The following is a 19,062-nucleotide window of genomic DNA, read 5'->3' as shown; positions in this document are numbered from 1 at the left end:
TTTCCATTTTGCACAATTATACCTCAGCTGATGTAATTGCTCTTACTGTGGTTACTCCTCTCTTGAGTCTATGATCTCATCGATCTCATTAACCAATCTGCCATAAGCACACAAAGACAACATTAGGACTCTCCTTTTGATAACCAAAATCAATTGCTGCTTTGAAGGACTATTTAGGAAGTCTATCTTTATAGCTTTCCTACGACTCTTTTTTGATGAATTATAGCTTTCATACAAGTTGTTTGGCCCAAGCCCAAAGGTAAAATCTTTTCCATTGATGTCTATAGTCATAAATAAAGTTCGAAAGAACATAATTTTAAATTAACCCATGATTGACCAACTCTGTTTGCTGATTGCTGCACACCCTTTAAAATCTTCATCATGCAAATGATTTTAATTTCAAGATCTCTATGAACTATGATAACTGAACATTACTTGGCTGCTCTAAATATTGAGGGGGTAGGGGAACATTGTCCTAAAACATTGTTCTATGTTGCTTTCAGATGCTTTTTTGGTTGCACTAAAATAATAATAATAATAATAATAATAATAATAATAATAATAATCTTTGTATATACAATAGAGTGTTAGTATGTGGTTAAATAATTAAATTTATTATATCCTAATTACTTAAATTTTAGGAATAATTAGTAATTTAACATAGTATTAGAGCACAATCATTAATTTAGCATAAATAACTATTTTATTATGCTAAGAATCTACTTACATTTCTCTAAAAAAAATGAATCTATTTTATAACAATAGGCTGGGTTCAATCCATTATATTTACACATAACCCAACTTGATTGGGATCTCAAGTTGGTGATAATAGATAAAATGATAGCTATTTTATCCTGGATAATAACTTGTTATCCATGGTAAAGATACACTATGTGAGGAGGACAATTGTTAATAAACTATAATACGAAAGTTTTGACACCATTTTTATATGAAATATAAAAAGCTGTTAATAAAATTAATTGTTTTATTATTTTCCTATAAAATGTTTCTAAAAACAATTCCCAAACTCATGCCTTAAGAGCATTCATTAACATTTCTCATAATAAATTAATGAAAATGCAAGTGATTGATACAATAGGTTGTAACCTTTAGCTTAAGTATATAACATATAATATAGTTCACACTACCATAAAGAGCTGTCAATGCTACACCAGCATTTTAAGTTTGAGATCTGATTTCACCATCCTTGGGGGCTGAAGATTTTGAAGCAGTGCTTGTGAGCTTTCTAAGACTTTTCTGAACCCTTTGGAAGAGTTTTGTTGTTTGGACACGAGATAAACGAAACCCAATTGCATCTAGGTACCAACCACTTCTTCCATTGAAGCCCACAATTAAGCCCCCATCCATTGAGAAAGTAAATGGGGTTCCTTCTTCGATTCCAAATGGCCCAAAGGTCCTTTTATTGCTCCTGAATGTGAGTGATCGAATAACTGGGCTGCCACCATGCACTACAGGACAATAATGGCCACTCACAGTGACTAGGAACTCCTCTGGGTATTGCAGCTTAATCTGGAATACATTAAAAAAAAAAAAAAATAGTATTGTTTTTGAAATAGGAAAATATGGTTCCTTACTTTCTTTTCTATTATTTGTTTGGTGGTTGAAGGACAAAATATAAATGGTCGTAGAATCATATATAACAAATGTTAAAAAATATACGTAGGTTGTAATATTAGAAATTGAAAGTGATTAAGAATCCAATTGTTGAAGTGAGGGAAATCAAATTTGCATAATTCGTTTGATCAAAGATTTGATTTTTGCCCCAGCTAAATAATCGTTCAAGCGAAGGAGAAGTGAGGGTTAGGCGAAAATCTCAATTTAAAATTTGGACTATTCATTGATAAATAAATATTTTAGATTTTTCCATGTTATTGACATTTAAACAAATTATTGATTATATGACAAAATTTATACCACTCATCTATCAATGAATTATCAAAATTTAAAAAAAAAAAAAAAAAAAAAAACTATGGAAGAATTACTCAGAAACTTTGAAGAATATAATCCATTAGTTGAATACTTGAATCAGGCTCATTTATAGATCAATAGCTAATTTTCAATTTAAAAAAAAAATCCACCATCATGGGATCTAAGAAAAATTTCTAATTTTAGGGGAAAAACTAAAATAGGGAAATGAATTTAAGTGCGGGCAGAATAGAAAACTAAAAATTGAGCTAACCTCAGCCGTTCGATTGCCTCCAAGACCTCCATGCTTTTCTGCTGGGATTGATTTGCCATTCTTACTATACACTACACGAATTGAGTCAATGCAACGGTCATAAACAATTGTGATTTCTCTTACCCCATGATAGGTCCCATCATCCCAATTGGTCCCACCATTTCCACCCGACGGTCCCAGCAGTACTATACTTTTCTTTTTTCCATTTGAACGATCTATCCCACCTTCCTATATTCAAAAACATGAAATTCATATTATACAACATTTAATCCACACACGTCCAAATATTAATGTTTGAAGGATATAAACATAAAGGAAAAATTGGACTAGGATCATGTAGTTTTAATTTTAGATATCATATTCATCTATTATGAAACAGATGGAGTAGTATCAAAATTTAAACAAATACTTGTTTCAAGATGAAGGGGTAAAATTTTAAGAATTCCATAATAGAGTATTCCTTAAAAAATCTATAAGATCTTGTATAGAAAAAATCAATACTTGGCTCATCTTTTATTTGAAATATCTGTATCTTGCATTTTGTTTTAGTAGTATGGGAAGTAAACTTATTTAGGTATTGTAGGGGCCTTTTTTGCGTATTGTGCGTTGGGCTGGGCTGCCTCCTGCGATAATGGGCCCGAATGTTTCTGAGTAAGGGAGTTGGGGCCGGTCCAATTGTAACTTAACTTGGGCCGATTTGTGCACAAACTATGCCTTGTCTGCCAGGAGTAGGCTTACGGCAAGCAGAATTGTTTCAGATGAATTATGATAGACAGATATAATAATAATAGCAAAATAGAGTACTCTGACTATTTAATAAAAATGGCCAAGTAATCCCTACTTATGAAATATGATTACAGTCGTGATAATGTCATTTACAGAGAAAGTAAAGGAGAAAGAAAATAATATGAACTAATTAAGAACGGGTATAGAATCAAGTTTTAAGTTTGGTCCGCCGAAGCAAAACTAAAGAGGGGAGAACGCCTCCTCCCAGTGCAGATAATCTCCCAGGAAAAGATTTTGCCGTGGGGATTAATGGGTTTGAGGGAGTCGGACCTGAATGATTATTTCCCAAAAGGAATCCTTGTTACGTTTTGGAAGAGAGCAGGATTTGAAGGGGAAGAGAGGGAAATCGACCTACTGGTGCATACCTATTGTATTATCTCGCTTTTTTCCTCAATTTCCTCTCTTCTTTCCTCTGTTTTCTCTCTTATCTTTTTCTTTTCTTTATTTGCTTTCTTTTTACTCTGCTTTCTTTTTACTCCGTGAATACACTCTATTTTTTGATGCTTTTCTGAGGGCACGGCAAGAGTCCTTTTATAGTGCCTGCCGTGGCCAATTTTTTACCATTTTGCCCCTTAACTGCCTTTGTCTGGCCTGGGCGTACTTGCCGACTACTAAAGGTGTGTGACACTCACCCTTGCCAGACAAAGGCAGGTTTGTTTCATTCCTCAGTCCACCGTAGCATTCTTTTCTGCCACGGCATAAATGCTTTCTCTTTCTTTCTCTCAAGGCATGCACCTAACGGTTCCCCCCTCAACCTTGCCTCTTTTGGGTGGTCTGTCATCCCAGCACGACGTACCTCCTAAAAGGACTTGGGCAGGAGCCGCAAAATAGGTCATTTCTCCTCTCCCCACCACCAAACTATACCCTCTTTACCTCTTACCTCTGGCTCATGGCCCCACCACGTCCCATATTGGCTAGGTACAGACTAATGGTGTCTGGGCTTTGCGCGTGCTTTCCTTTCAGATATGTCCAAAAATCTGTCTGCTGCTCATGCGTTTGCCGTGATCTGGAGGCTCGCCATCCGTGTTTTTTGACCTCTTATGTGGGCTTTTCTTTGTTTTCCCGCTCCATTTAAGAGCTGGATTTTGTCTAATGATGAGCCTTACATTTCTTTGGCTCACTCTTGGTTTTCTTTATTTCTTGCAATGTTGTACTGTTATTCCTGCCGTAATAACTCAATCCTGTTGGGCCTCTTTTGGGCCAGCCGTTTATTCCTTCTCTCAGTGGCTTGACATTGCCACTGTTCTGCTTTTACTTATGGGCTCCTGCGTCCCTTTGGGCATCCATGGCCCGTTTGCTTTCTTTGGGCTTCCTCGGCCCATTTGCTAATTCTGCACTCTCATGGGTTTTTTACTAACTTCATTGGGCTTCCCTGACCCAATAACCTTATTCTTATCCTTAAGGTTTATGGGTCTGCCATAAACCCCTTACTTCCTTAGTTTACATTACACTGGGCCTGCGGCAGCCCTTTCTCGCTTTTCTACCTCATACACTGCCCATGGGATGCTATTTCTTTTTTTTCGGGCTTCTTTGAGCCCACTTGCCTCTTAAAGATCCATTTGTTTATTTGTTGGGTCTGTGATCCATTATTTTTGCCGCTTGGGCCTAATGATTTTTTGCTATCTATTTTGTCAATTCCTTGTTGCCCTTATTATTGGGCTTTCTTTTTGTCTGTCTGGGCTCTCACAAATGGCCCTTAACAGGTATTTTTATTTTCATGGAATTTGACTTTTATTGTAATAAAATATGGGGTTTGAGCAAAATTTAGGATAAAAAAAAAACTAATTTTACATATGACAAGGATGTAATTGATTTAGATGGGATTGAAAAAAAGAAAAGAAAAAAAGATCGAGGTTATCAATTAAGCATTCTTTTAGAAAGGGTTTTTTTTTTTTTTTTTTTTTTTTTAGAAAGGGGTTCAAATTCTTGTAAAATAATATTAAAGAAATCAAAGCGATGAGTAAATGGTCAAAGAAAAGAAATTATCCTGGCTGCTATGGCTGAAAGGGTCACCAGATAACATTGGGTTCAATCTTACCTTCAAACAACCCATAAATGAGAAAAAAGAAAGGGAAAAAAATGAAGAGTTTTTGAGTCACTGAAACTTATGTGAGTCAAAATTCATTTAAAAAAAAAAAAAAATACCGGATGTTAATGAAAGTATCGGATTCAAAAATCATAGAAAAATGGATTTCGTACCGTATAATATAAGTTGATATGGCTGGAAAGAGGAGATACTGAGTATAGAGGGTAATAGAAGCATGGTACTATGAGAGAACGGTTGTGGTTTGTGGTGGAATAAGATGCTAAATATAGAGAATAAACTGTACATCCCTTGCAGTATCTGATTCCATTTCCGGCACTATCTAAAGACTAGCAATTATGCTTTTGCTTTACGCAGATAACCATATTGGTTCCAACTTCCAACTTCCAAGTTGGCAGTGCCAAAAAATCCATACCTTCTTGAGGATTGAACTTATATAAGGGCAGATAATAGCCCCAACTAGATTACTCAAACCATACAATTGAAGCCGTTATAAAGATACTGCCGGTTAGCACACAACTGGCTTAGAGAAGGGAAAAGGAAAGGAGTTAAAATCATAAAATCATAGAATATCATTCTTATTCACAGTTGAGAGTAACATTCATTTTATGATATAGGAGATAAAATACCCTTCTACTTCAAAGCTGAAATAACATTTCATTATGTAATATGATTGTGGGTGTTGTTGCCAGTCATGGTTCCCTATTATTGCAGATAGCAGAAAACTACTTAATGCAATCATGTATGCATATACAATGCATGGCAATTAGATGCCTTATGCTCAAATGCATGTGCTTGTGTCAAACAGTTTTGGCAATGGCAAGAACATATTCCTGCTACTGAAAACCAATCATAATACAAAGCATAATCCATTAACATCTTACTAATGTGTTCCGAACTATATTTTAACCTTTTAACCATAACCAAAAAAAAGAAAAAAGAAAAAAAAAAAGCAGAGTCTAAATGTTAAAAGTCTGATTTTGGATGATTTTTCTCTTTTATAGGTAAGAAGACTTGTACTGTTGGAGACCTATATAGGATTGATCCAACGAAATCACCCTCTGTTTCTCAATTACATTGGAAAGAAAGGCCACTTGATTAACATAGAATGGGCTTTGGTTTCCTACCACGTTCATCAGATTACCAAGATAACCGATAACTAGTTGTCTGGTACTGCAAAGTTGGAGATGACTTCAACCAAGCAATCCAGTCAGATGTACTTTTACCATAAGCTGCTTCAAATTTCTCAATCTTGATGCCCTTCAGAGAGTGCCGCCAACATTTATTTTGAGTGTTGTATGGGCAGCAGTTTGGGTTCTCTCCCCTGTGCATCATCTTTTCATATACCAACTATACATCGTATAAGAAAAAGAAAAAAGGAATACAGTCACAATACGTCTCCAGGAGGCACAAATCATAAGTTTATTCTTCCAAAGTAAACATTACAACTACGAGAAAGGTCATAACATGATGTATAGAGGAAAAAAAAACACCACACAGACAGCACATGTGCACAACCCAGTACCCACACACATTTACATACAAAGGGAATCTACAGATAAAGCATTTTGGACAGTATTTGTGAGATCCTATCATACCTTGGGGAATTCACTGCTGGAGGATGATACTATTGAAAGAATCTCTGGGTGACATGTCCTCAACAAATTATCTAATAAATCTTCAAAGCATGTTAATGGTTTGATTATTTCAAGCTTGAGATCAGATTGTGGGGGAAGTAAGACTTCTTCCAATTCTTCATGTATGATGACATTCTAAATCAACACGGCAAGTAGATATTTTGTCAGATATAGAAAGTTGATTAAGGTTCAAAAAATTTCAGAAAGTCAAAAAGCAATTACCTTTTTGGAGCGGACAATCAATTTTAAGCCACTGGAGTGCTTTAACTTCTCAAGAAGTTCTCTCAATCTAAAAAACCAGAGAGGATCTGCATCTCCAAGGTGGAATTCTTGGCTATCTATATGTACTGGTTCAAAAGAAAATTTGGCCGCCTTCAAAGATGAAGGATTTGAAAATGAGAAAGGCATCTTATCACCTTTATACTCAAATGAAAAAAGATTTGGAGCATCTATGTCAGCTTCCATTAAATTTTTGCATCCTCTCAAGACAAGTTTTTTTAGCTGTGTACTTGAAATCGTTAAATTCTTCAAGTTGTTACATTTGCTTAGGTCCAATATCTCAAGGAAAGGAAATCTAGCAAACTGATCTTCAAACATTTCATCTGTCATGTTGGCATCCTCCAATGTTAATCTTTTCAAAAATACACAAACAACCAAGTCAATTTTGCATGGTAAGGATTTCTTCCCACAATACCAAAATGTTTGAAGATTTGGGGCATTGACTTTGATCTCTTTCGGTCCTTGGCAATGGTGTACCTCAACCCTATCAAGTTTGAGAAGACTTGAAACCTGCAGATTCTGCAACCCTGTGCAGTGTATGAATCTCAAATCCTCAATTAAAGGGCAGCTGGAGATCAGGTTGTCAACTATCTGTTGACTGACATGGACTTTGTGGAGATACAATTTTTGCAGTTGCGGAAGCTTTATATTGCTGCGAAATTTCAACTTACACCCATGTAACCTTAATCCAGTGATTGTATTTGAAGCAAAAACAGTCTGGGGCAAATAATAATATCTACTTTTCTTGACAACAACATGAAGATCTAGCTCTTTCATGTTGTTTTCAATTGCAATATTGATCCAATGGTCCATGTGTGGGGCCAGTTCTAAATCATATGAGGTAATATGTAGCACTAATTTCTGTATGCTTAATTTTCGCTTGAGGTGGTTATTCAGAGAGTTGGCAACAAAGTCTTTAAATGTCTTGGTCTTGTTCCTCATTTCCAGACATTCCTCTTGTTCTTGAATCTTTTGTTGGTCAAATTTCAAAATGGAGAATGAAGTCCATATCTGCCTCCACTTTCTCGACAAAATACTGGTTCGAGCTGCATCTTTTGTATCACGAAGGAGAGAAAGGATGTGATGGATGATGTGTTCAGGCAATTGGGAGATTATATCCCTGAACTCAACTCTATGGTCCAACTCGCTTAAATCTTCTCCACTTAGTTTCTTTCTTTGCCCAACAGTCTCGTCAACGGTGTTTAAATCTTCTCCACTTAGCTTCTTTCTGTCCCTAGTAGACAATTTGTTCCTTGAACTTTTGTGATGGACGCCTTTCATCCTACTTTCTTATCCAATTCTAGCTCCTGTTTGCAGTAGTATTATATTACATTAGACTAAATTTTCCCTTGTGATAATATTATTCATGAAAGGAGAAAAGTATATGACAAAATGGCTGAAATAATCAAAATCAAAATCAAACACCCTCAGCAGGCTGGGGTTGGCAAACAGAAAAACAAAACAGTTAGGACAGATGTTTGAAATCAGCACAAAGCAAAGGCATGAAAAAAAGGATTATTCCCATTCAAATAAGATCCTTAGAGAAATTTTCAGCACACAACACTCATTACGTCTGATGGCAGTTTTAATTGGAATCCAAGATTTCGAAGAATGGTGCAAGATTGGGAATTAGCGTCCTTAGGTTTTCTTTATCCTTTTAGATAGTATACTTTACCAAGGGTCGTCAAGAGGGTAGGATTTAATGATTCTCCTGCCAGAAGCCATGGCTTTAAGGTTAAGAGCAATTATAAGGAATTACATTCAGAGGGTGGCAGCTCTTTCCTAGGAGAAGTATATGGAAAGTCAAAACTTCTCAAGAGTGGGGATTTCCACTTGTATAACAGCATTGGGAAAAATCCATATAATAGATAACTAGAAAATAATGCGTCAAATAATCACTGCTGATTGTTTCTATTTGTGTAAATTAAATTGGGAGACAGTGGATCATCAATTTCTTCATTTCAACATTGATAGAAAAATGTAATCTTGAATTTTCTTGTTTGGTGTTAAATGGGTCATGTTGCTTTATTGCATTGTTGCGAAGGACACTTATCAGGTAGGCATTGTAGTGGTAGAAATTGGAAGGTAAGTTCCTTTCTGTTTACTGAGTTAAATGGGTCATGACTCATGCCAAGGATGGTAGTTGATTTATTTCATTCCTAGAAAGGAACATTGGTAGATATTGTAGTGGGAAATTTGGAAGGTAGTTTTGTTTTGCTATATGGTGCCTTTGGAGAGAAAGGAATGCAGCATTCCTGAGGTTGTAAATCATCAGTAATGAGGCCAAAACTTTTGTTCTTGTGATCTCTTCAATGATTAGATATTAGCTACTGCATTTTCTTTTCCAAATTTGTTGGAGTTATTTGATCTGTTGAATTTTAGATGCTAGATTTCATATTGGGTGTTTTCCTTGCATACATCTTGTGTACTAGAGTTGTGCTCCTTATTGTGCTTTTTATTAAACTTTATTACCTTTTTTTTTAAAAAAAAAAAAAAAAAATCAAAGCTTTCCATGGCATCTTCAAACAACAGAAGTTAAAAGTGAGAAGAATATCCCCACTATGTGAAAAATGAAAGAATACATATAAAATGCTACTTCTTAACTTTCTAATGAACAAGCACAAGTATGGAGGTTTCATGAATGTTAAAGCAAGTAACAATACTTCCATATAGTCAACCTCTAAAGAAAGCACCCAGACTAAACTAACATGAGAGGAAACTCACAATTCAAATATTCAATTTATCACAATCTTCATAATAACTTGGTTGGCCAATTTCACAATTCAAATGCTAATTGGATTTGCACCTTAGGATGTTTATAAGGATGAACACAGAATGCTTATATAATCTACATCAATACATCAATAAGCCACTTCCAAAAGAGAAACAAATTTATGTCACCTTAGTTACTAACTGTAATTAATAATAAATTTCCAAGTTTTGGGAATATGGAATCACTAAACCAAAGATTTGAAAGCCATATGAAGTGAATTTCAATATATTGATTATATTCTACTTCTAGATGCTTCTTGCCATTATTTAGACTAGACTGGACATGACCGTTCATCAATACTAAATGCACTTGAAAAGATATGCAACTTGCTCCCTATATCACTATTTTCCATGAAATGTTAAGAATATGCATGGTCCTCAAACCAATGTTTCTAGATAAATATACAATGAAATGAAAGAATGGGGGTGAAAGACAGGTAGTGGGACTACTTCTCCAAGAATTATAAAATCGTGAACTTCATCTGGTATTCTTCAAAAAAAGCGAGAATGTTAATGAGTATATCAGAAAACTTTGGAATTAAATCCTTAGAGAGCAAAAGTTGAAATTAGTATTAAAACTATGAGTTCCTTAGGAGATTTATAATAAAAATAAACAATTCTAGATCTCAAACACCCTTAGATAATAAATCCAATATAGGTTAAAAAACACAATAAACCAGAAATTCCAAAAAACAGAAAATAAAGATTAATATGATAGGGGTAATACTTTTCTTATGGGTTTACACCAAAATTTGAATACTAATGCAATTACATTTCCTAGCATCTACTGTTAGCTGCTATGTGTGTGTGTGCGCATGTCCATGTGTGTGTGTGCGCATGTCCATGTGTATGTGTGTATAGCCTTTTCCTCTAAACGGTAAACCTTAACATTAGGAAGTCCTAATGCAAACTAAAGGCAAGGAAAAAAACTAGCAAACTTAGAAATCATCATAAGCTGATATCGAAAGTCAAAAAACAAAAAATTAGAAAGCAAATACTACACTATAAGGCAAAAAAGGAGTACATGGTTGGGGAAGACTAGAGTTTATTCTTGGTTGAACCTTTTGGCATACCGTATGTAATATCTGTATTCCTTAAAAGAAAACTATTTGGCAAAAATACTTTGCTAGTCACTGAATTAGTAACATGAATCACTTTGATGAATCACTAAAAAACATTATTACAAAATGGTTTTACAAATTAGAATTTAGAAAACTTAACCATTAGTTTTAGACTTACTTGCCCATAAACCATAGATTGTTGAAACAAATTATTACCGAAGTATCATTAAGAAAATAGAGGTTTAATATTCAGTGTCAGAATATTCAACCATAAAAATAGGGAAATTCTTCAAACATAACCCATTTTGGAAATTCTATTGAAATCACTTTCTCTAATTTCAAATAAAAATAAAAATGCTGATATGTAACAAGATGTTCTTCTATAAAACCCATTGAATCCCTAAAAAAAAAAAAAAATTCAATAGCAGAAGAATAAAAGGCAAAAACAATATTGAAATCCCCATAAACTCAACAAATGTATTATTTACTACTGTCCTTTCAATTACTTCAAAGAATTATACGTTTTCAGGGTCTCCGGAAAACAGCTATCCTCTACTCATATAAGCAATTAATATGTTTAGATCAACCAAAGCTCCATCATTTTTTTTTTTTTAAAGAATCTCAAAAGTCACAATTTTTCCAAGGAAATAACCGACTGATACGCTTCATGACAATTTAATCATGTAATCCATCAAAACAAAACTCCGATGAGAAGAAATCGCATTAAACTCAATTGGGTAGGCGTTATTTTTCTCAATTGGGTCCCAAACAATTGAGGGAAAAAAAAAAAATACTTTCCTTAGTTTTCCTACAATTTCTTGATAACCAAACAAAGCAAAGCATCATCATCAACAATCAAAAGAAATGACAACCTTTTTCAGAATTATACAAACACATATACATATGAGCAAGAATACGATGAAAAAACTTAAAAAGGAAGTTACTTACCTCGTACTCCTAGAAAAGCACCCCTTCCGCATCAGACAGACTGAGAGTTTTTTTCCAAAGAAATGACTAATGAGAGAGGGCATTTTATAAGTAATTGGGCTATGACAGAAGATGAGTTATTAGGCCCTTTATTTTCAAGTACGTGGGCTATTTGAGATGGGCCTAGTTGGGTTGTCATACAAAAGAATCTTGCATGTTTGTTTTTATTTCCAATTGAAAAATAAATTTTCTAGAGTTCTTAACTTTTTTTTTTTTTTAATTTAAGAGAGAGATTCAATTAATGATGTTCACTCGATCAAAACATCAATCAGTTTTTAGTATAGACGGAGATTGAACTTTAGATCATTTATTCAACTATCAGAGACTCTACCAATTAAGTTAATTATAACTTACTCATTTTTTATATTTTAGAAATAAGAATAAGTTAATTAAATTATGGGCATTTTTGGAAGTCAAAAATACTACTCCTATAACTAACTTTTTGATTCTTCTTAATATATAAAGATAAATGTTAAATGTGTTTTTTTTTTTTAATGAATGTTAAAATAGTGTTAAAGTATAATTAATAGTATTGATTTAAATATCTCTTCAAAAAAAAAATAGTATTGATTTAAATATCGATGACATCATAAAATCTAAATCCCTCATTTAAAAAATAAAAAAACTGTTACTATTTTAAGAATAGTGGAGTTACGTTGGGAAGCAATAAATGACTGCATTGTCCTTCTTACTAGGCATAAATTTGAGGCCCATTTAAAGGATTTCCATTGTTTCGCACATATGAACATTACTGATTGATTTTTGAAATTATTTGGAATAGATCTCTTCAGGGGTCTTCCGTTGAGACCCAAAGAGCAACCAATAAACTTGTAGGGAACACTAAGGAAATTTTATAATAGCAATAATGGGATATATATTCCACATTTGTTAGGGAAACAAAATTTGGGGCGTAAAGAATATGAAGAAAAATTATTGATGCAAGTAAGAAAAGCAAGAATCTGTTCAGTCATTTCATTTGGTAAATTCTTTTCTGATAGAACAAGAGACCTTGGGCCAAAAACTAGTTGACTGTGTTACAAGAAAAATTCAGAATTCTTGTATGTTTTGCTGGGCATAAAAAATAGCTTAGTGGGCAATTATGATAGAAAATTGGGAAAAGGAAAAGGATGCAATGTAGTAATATTTCATTCGGTGTTTTTTTTGATAGATAAAATGCCCTAATATTTTGAAGAGTGGTTAAGTTTGATGTCCATCGCTTCAGTTGGCAAAAGGAAACTGGACTTCATGATTCCGAGACTTTCCTTCAGTGTGACGCAATCTGTCAGGCTTCCTTTGATCATGTAATTGAAGACATTACACAGCACAAGTCAATATGCTAGTTTTTGATTCCAAACATGATTTATTATAATTAAATCATTAGTGTATATATAATAAAAATTGTGTTAATAGTGATCCCAAATAAAAAGTAATGTTATTTTAATCGTAACAAGTCATATCAATATTTACTAAAAATATTGTGTTCTTAACACTAGTTGAAAGATCACGGCAGAATATATACACTTAAATTAGATTAGAGTAGAACTTATATTTTATATATTAAAAAAAAAAAAAACACTAGTTAAAAAAAAAGTCAAGATAGTAAAGCAAAGACTAGAAGCTAAAAAAAAATTAATAAATAAATTTCTTAAATATTAATTTATGAAAATTATTTATTTTTATTATGTGAAAATATGTGAAAAAAAAAATCCTGCCTTTTTATTTTATCAAACTGGTTGACCCCACATGTTTGGTATCTATTCCTAAATAAATGGATTATTATTATTATCATAGATAAAAACTTTACTCTAGCTTAATTTAAGTGTATATGTGTATGTGCTTTTTAAGAATGACAAAAAAATTGTCTTTGGTCCTATTAAAGAAGGCAGTATACCCAAAGTTTCTGAAGTGGAGGGAAAGCCATCACTTCTCATAGTCAACAATGAGGATGAGTTTGATAGGGAGTGTAAGGAGTTGAAACAGGTATATGCAATAGTGGTTAGGGATGTTCAGCTGAAGAAGGTTGTTGAGATACAAGCAATTCAACCATTGATCAAGGAGTTTAAGGAACTTTTCTAGAGAAGCTACCTGTAGGTTTACCACTAATGTGTGACATCCAGCATTGCATTGATTTAACTCATGGAGTTAGTCTACCAAATCTGCCACATTACAGGATGAATCCTTAGGAAGGTTAGATTCTACAAGGGCAGGTGGATGAGCTTCTGAGTAAGGGGCAAATTAAGGAGAGTATGAGACCATATGCAGTATCGGCATTATTAACATCGAAGAAGGATGGAAGCTGGCATATGTGTGTGGATAGTTAAGCCATCAACAAGATTATAGTCAGGTATCGATTTCCTATTCCCTGACTAGATGACATGTTTGATATGCTAAGTGGGTCCAAGTGTTACATGAAGCTAGAGTAGGTATCACCAAATTCAAATTCGACCTGGAGATGAGTGGAAGACAGCTTTCAAGACATAGGAGGGATTGTTTGAGTGGATGGTGATGCCTTTTAGACTGTCCAATGCTCCCAACACTTTCTACCTTCTTCAATAAAAAAAAAAAAAAAAAAAAAATAAAAAAAAGATGCTCTTTTTTTCCATATCAACAATTCATGCATTTCCCTAAATGCAATACCAAATATGATGCATTTCCATATATAATCATATATATATATATATATATATATATATATATTAAGGTTACGACACAATAGTTTTTAGGAAACTATAATTTTCATAGGTAGTATCCAAAAGCGTGTCTAACCCAAAAACATTTATATTACATGGTTATTTTTCAAAATCCCATTAAAAAACTACTTACCTCAGAAGGCCAACCAATTTTACCTCAACCGGGCACCACAAAATCAACTAATCTAGTCACTAGGTCCATCACCAAGAATATCGGAACCTAGAAACATAATGATCAATCCTATCAATAACAAGGCCTTTCACAAAGTACCATCACACTTATCTCCATAAATCGTAACAATACCTTAAAATCAAACCAAAGGCCCTAAAATCTAGCTTGCCTATCCTAAGACAAGTACCCTTCCCAAGTAGGAACCAAACAAGCATCCAAGAAACTCATAGTGCTTACACAACCAAAACATTTTAAATTCACTACCGCAAAAATGTGCATCATAAGATAAAATAACATACTCATGAATCTCTGAGTACTAAATAGTATATTTAATCCAAGATAAGATCAACCGAGGTATGGGATTAATTTCACAATTTCTCAGCGTTTTAGTCTTACTTTCAAATTCAGTACATAACAGGGTAGCCATTTGTAAAAATTGTTTGGTCAATGAAAAGTTATCCGATTAATTCAAAACTTTAAGGGAACATTCCCCTATATGTATAAAATGTACCACAGAAAATTTAGCCCAAAATGATTTTTCTGTAATTTATTAAAAGTCATTCATTGCGGCTGACTCAAATCTGTCATGACAGCTTTAGAAAATTGCTATAGTTGTAAGACCAGCCTAAATTATTTGAGAATTCACCCACATTATAACCACCAGATTTAAAGCATATTAAGAACAAGGAATCAAACCCAAAATCTCATATAAACAACTTATCAAACACTAGGTATGCAAAAACAAAGCACATGCTTACACTTCAATTTCAGAAATTCAAAGTTAACACTCTTACAAAAAAAATCAACCTCAAACTTCCACAAAATCAACTCATATGATTTGCTCAAGGAAACCCAAGTTTTTAACCATGAAGAAACCCCAAATGATCATCATTTGTAAAAGCCCTTAACCATTTAACAAATAAATCCACCAATTCAAAAACCCATGTACTCAATCACATGTATACCATTCATGTAGCTTAGATTAGAAAGAAATCTTAGAAAAACTTGAAAAGCTACCAAACAATTAAGAGTTTTACCTTTAAAGCTTTGAGAGAATGGAGTGTATGGGGTTTCTAATGGGGTTCTCCGGTGAAATCTGCCAAACGTGGTGGTGGATGGTTGGTTTACCGGTGAGGGAGTGAGAGAAATAGAGGGAGCTAGAGTGTGTATTTGTGTGGGCTTCAGTCGCTGAGTGAGATAGGAAAATAGAGCAATAGAGAGAAGGGGCATACGTATGGTGATAAGAGAAAGGGGTTGTGTTGATGGGAGTATTGTGGACCACTTGTTCCAAAGTGTCTTGGGATCAAAATTACAACTTTACCCTTAAAGTTTCTCCCATATTTAAATTAGCCTATTCCAAAATTAACTAAATATTATCACATGCCCAAATATTCAAAACTCCTCCATAAAATAGTTAACCACACTAATTAAAAAAAAAATGTCCAATTTAGATATTATTCTCATTGGAAAAATTGCTTTTAAAAAAAAAATTGGGGTGTTACATAGTTAGTATGGATGGGATTCATGTTGATGAGGACAAAATCCGTGTAGTCAAAGAATGGCTAACCCCAAAGACAGTGAGTGATGTACGAAGCTTCCATCGCTTGGCAACTTTCTATTGAAGGTTTGTTCGAGATTTTAGTAGCATAGTAGCCCTTATCATTGAGTGTCTGAAAAAGGGGAGGTTCTCATGGGGAAGGGAGGCAGAACAGAGCTTTGCCTTGATCCAGGAGAATTTGAGCACCACCCTAATTTTGGCATTGCCCAAATTTGATAAGGTGTTTCAGGTGGAGTGTGATACATCCGTAGTCAGGATAGGCGCTGTTCTTTCACAAGACAATAGATTAGTAGCATTCTTTAGTGAGAAAGTTTGTAAAGCTCAAAGTAAATGGTCGGCCTATGAATTGGAGTTATTTGTTGTAGTACAAACTCTTAAGCATTTGTCATATGATCAATAATTTGTTCTCAGAATACTAGTTTATACATGCCTTTACCAGTTTCACAAGCATCATAGGAGGATTTGTCTATGGATTTTATGCTGGGTCTTCCTCGAATCCAACAAGGTATAGATTATATTTTTGTTGTGGTTGACAAGTACTTGAAGATGTCCCATTTCATAGCATGCAAGAAGACTTTAGATGCTACTCGAGTGGCCAATCTGTTCTTTAAAGAAGTTGTGCATTTGCATGGAGTGCCAAAGTCCATCACCTCTGACCGTGATACCAAGTTCATCAATCACTTCTAGCAGACCTTGTGGAAGCGTTTTGACACTTCCTTGAATTACAGCAACACCAGACATCCTCAAATTGATGGCCAAACAGAAGTGGTTAACCACACTTTGGGGAATTTGATTCGGTGTATCTTAGGAGTGAAGCCTAAGCAATGAGATCTAGCACTATCCTAGGTAGAGTTTGCTTACAACAGCTCAGTCAGTAGAAGCACTGGTAAGTCTTCATTTGCCATCATCTATTGCGTGCCCTCAAAACATGCTTTGGACTTGGTACCTTTACATGAGCTTCTAAGGGTGAGTCAAGCTGTAGAAAATATGGCTAATTGTATTTAGGCCATGCAAGAGGAGGTGAGGCAAAAACTTGAAGCTAAAAATGCCAAATACAAGGAAGTTGTTGATAAGAAGAGGCGTGAAAAGATCTTCAGTGTTAGGGATTTAGTGCAGCTGGTCTAACTTAGAAAGGAGAGGTTTCCCATGGGTGCCTACAAGAAGTTGAAGATCAAGAAATATGGGTCATTCCATCAAGAAAGCATCATGTGTGCTTTCTTTAGACTTTAAATATCAGAAAGTTACCTCTATTTTATAATCAATTGATAATATGAAAATTCTCTTCCAACTTTGTCAAAAATGGCATACCAAAACAAAATTGTCTATAATGAGTTTTTAAAACAAGGCACACCATGTATGGAGGAAAGGGAAAAATAGTAAAGTAAAGTTATATTGATAATATAGATATTTGCATATTATTTTACTAAATTGATATTTGCTTTTGTTAGTGTTCCTTTGTGATGTAATCATGTCGTTCTAGTAAGGGACATAACTAGGAATTGGAACGTGTGGTGGTTTTGACGCCTGGCTCTACTGTTTAGTTGCTAAGATATATGTATATTTTTTTGGTTAGTGTCTTTGATGCATACTATTAGGTAAGGACAAAATTATTTTGTTTTAAAATTTTAAAGCGTTGGGTTATTTGTTTTGGATAAAATTGGTTGATTGAGTTTAATTTTTAATTTTTATGTTTGCTATTAGTAATTTTTGCTGTTGGGCTAATTTTTCTAGGATTGTATACTTTGTTTTAGATTTTAGAACTATAAATTTTTTATAGGCTTTAAAAGGAAGAAAATGCTAGAGCTATAATTTTTTATTTATTTATAAATTCTTGATGTGGTTAGTGGTTATTGTTATGTAAAAAAATGATGTAAGTAGTGGGCCAAAATGTGAACTAATAAAAATTTGCTATAAGTTTGTAAAAAAATTGTAGAAAAGTTTGTGGTTATAACATTACTCTCAAAATAATTAATAATATTGTTAAGGAGGGCAAAATATAATTTTATAAAACAAAATTGTTAAAATTAATACCTATATATATATTAATAATTAAAAAAAAAAATTGGGGGCTCCGTCCCTAGTTCTAGCTTTCGTTAGAGCTGCAAAAGAGGGAAATTTATTAGATACTCTAGGAGTATACGCCCTCACTCTCACATGGGGGTGGGCCCCATAAGACTCACTCCCATGTGAGAGGGAGGAAGTATACTTCTAGAGTCAGGGCCGGCCCTAGGCCTAGGCCACTTAGGCCACCGCCTAGGGCCTCCTACTAGAGGAAGACCCTAAATTTTGCTATAAAAATTGATAATATTAAAAAAAAAAATGGAGATAGAGGAAAAAAAAATAGTTTTATAATTTTCCTCAACTTTTAAGAAGTCCCAAAGTATTGTGTAATGCTAGAGATAATACAACTTTAAATATATGGGTCTTACAAATAGAGTAATGCTATACTTTTGTAAACTATTTCATTACATTTTTACAAATTGTTGTTGTGACCAAATTCTTATTGGTTCTCATCTGGGCTCACTAATAACGTCATTTTTTTATTTGTCTATAATCATTCATCACATCATTAGTTTGTAAAAGTTTTTTTTTAAAAAAATTTGTATTTATAGTATTTTCCCTTACAAATATGTGTCACTAATAGTAAGAAATAATTCAGATAGGAAAATGCTAGAAATATTATTAATTTTACTTGAAAATTTTACAAATTGATGTGACAATCTATATGATATGTGGACGTCAATAACCTATTAAATGTATTTTTGAATTATTTTTTGTAATTAATAATACATTTTTGTAAGTCTTATGTTGTAAAATTTATAATATTCTTAACATCATTCATTCAAATACTTGTTTTTTATTTTCTTGAAGTGTCA

At 33.7% G+C, this 19,062-nt stretch overlaps 2 protein-coding genes and 1 long non-coding RNA gene across 3 annotated transcripts; all 3 read right to left on the bottom strand.

Moving 5' to 3' along the window:
- Positions 1-1,025: 1,025 nt before the first annotated feature.
- On the bottom strand, positions 1,026-5,110 carry LOC115992703 (jacalin-related lectin 19). The gene is made up of 3 exons (XM_031116929.1): positions 5,025-5,110; positions 2,201-2,428; positions 1,026-1,530 (listed from the first exon to the last, which is right to left on the bottom strand). Exons 1-3 carry the CDS (start codon positions 5,037-5,039, stop codon positions 1,180-1,182), a joined length of 594 nt encoding a protein of 197 aa, XP_030972789.1. The 5' UTR covers positions 5,040-5,110; the 3' UTR covers positions 1,026-1,179.
- Positions 5,111-5,667: 557 nt separating this feature from the next.
- LOC115992880 (putative F-box protein At1g49610) lies at positions 5,668-11,834 on the bottom strand. The gene is made up of 4 exons (XM_031117124.1): positions 11,728-11,834; positions 6,890-8,253; positions 6,629-6,802; positions 5,668-6,380 (listed from the first exon to the last, which is right to left on the bottom strand). The coding sequence occupies exons 2-4, from the start codon at positions 8,225-8,227 to the stop codon at positions 6,171-6,173; spliced, it is 1,722 nt and encodes a 573-aa protein (XP_030972984.1). The 5' UTR covers positions 8,228-8,253; positions 11,728-11,834; the 3' UTR covers positions 5,668-6,170.
- A 921-nt stretch (positions 11,835-12,755) lies between these two features.
- On the bottom strand, positions 12,756-15,841 carry LOC115992962. The gene is made up of 3 exons (XR_004092737.1): positions 15,666-15,841; positions 14,590-14,676; positions 12,756-13,057 (listed from the first exon to the last, which is right to left on the bottom strand). It is a non-coding gene; the product is annotated as an uncharacterized LOC115992962 (long non-coding RNA).
- Positions 15,842-19,062: the final 3,221 nt, after the last annotated feature.

The sequence above is a fragment of the Quercus lobata genome, chromosome 5, assembly GCF_001633185.2.
Source record: "Quercus lobata isolate SW786 chromosome 5, ValleyOak3.0 Primary Assembly, whole genome shotgun sequence".
Classification (NCBI taxonomy): Eukaryota; Viridiplantae; Streptophyta; class Magnoliopsida; order Fagales; family Fagaceae; genus Quercus; species Quercus lobata.
The sequence above is the reverse complement of the archived record's forward strand: the minus strand, read 5'-3'. Positions and strand labels throughout refer to the sequence as shown.

Excerpts from the sequence above, each read along its gene's own strand:
- LOC115992880 (XM_031117124.1), bottom strand. The coding sequence starts at position 8,227 with ATGAAAGGCGTCCATCACAAAAGTTCAAGGAACAAATTGTCTACTAGG. Across the intron at positions 6,803-6,889 it reads TGATTGTCCGCTCCAAAAAG|AATGTCATCATACATGAAGA; the intron begins GTAATTGCTTTT and ends GTGTTGATTTAG. Across the intron at positions 6,381-6,628 it reads CCAGCAGTGAATTCCCCAAG|TTGGTATATGAAAAGATGAT; the intron begins GTATGATAGGAT and ends TACGATGTATAG.
- LOC115992703 (XM_031116929.1), bottom strand. Across the intron at positions 1,531-2,200 it reads GAGGCAATCGAACGGCTGAG|ATTAAGCTGCAATACCCAGA; the intron begins GTTAGCTCAATT and ends AATGTATTCCAG.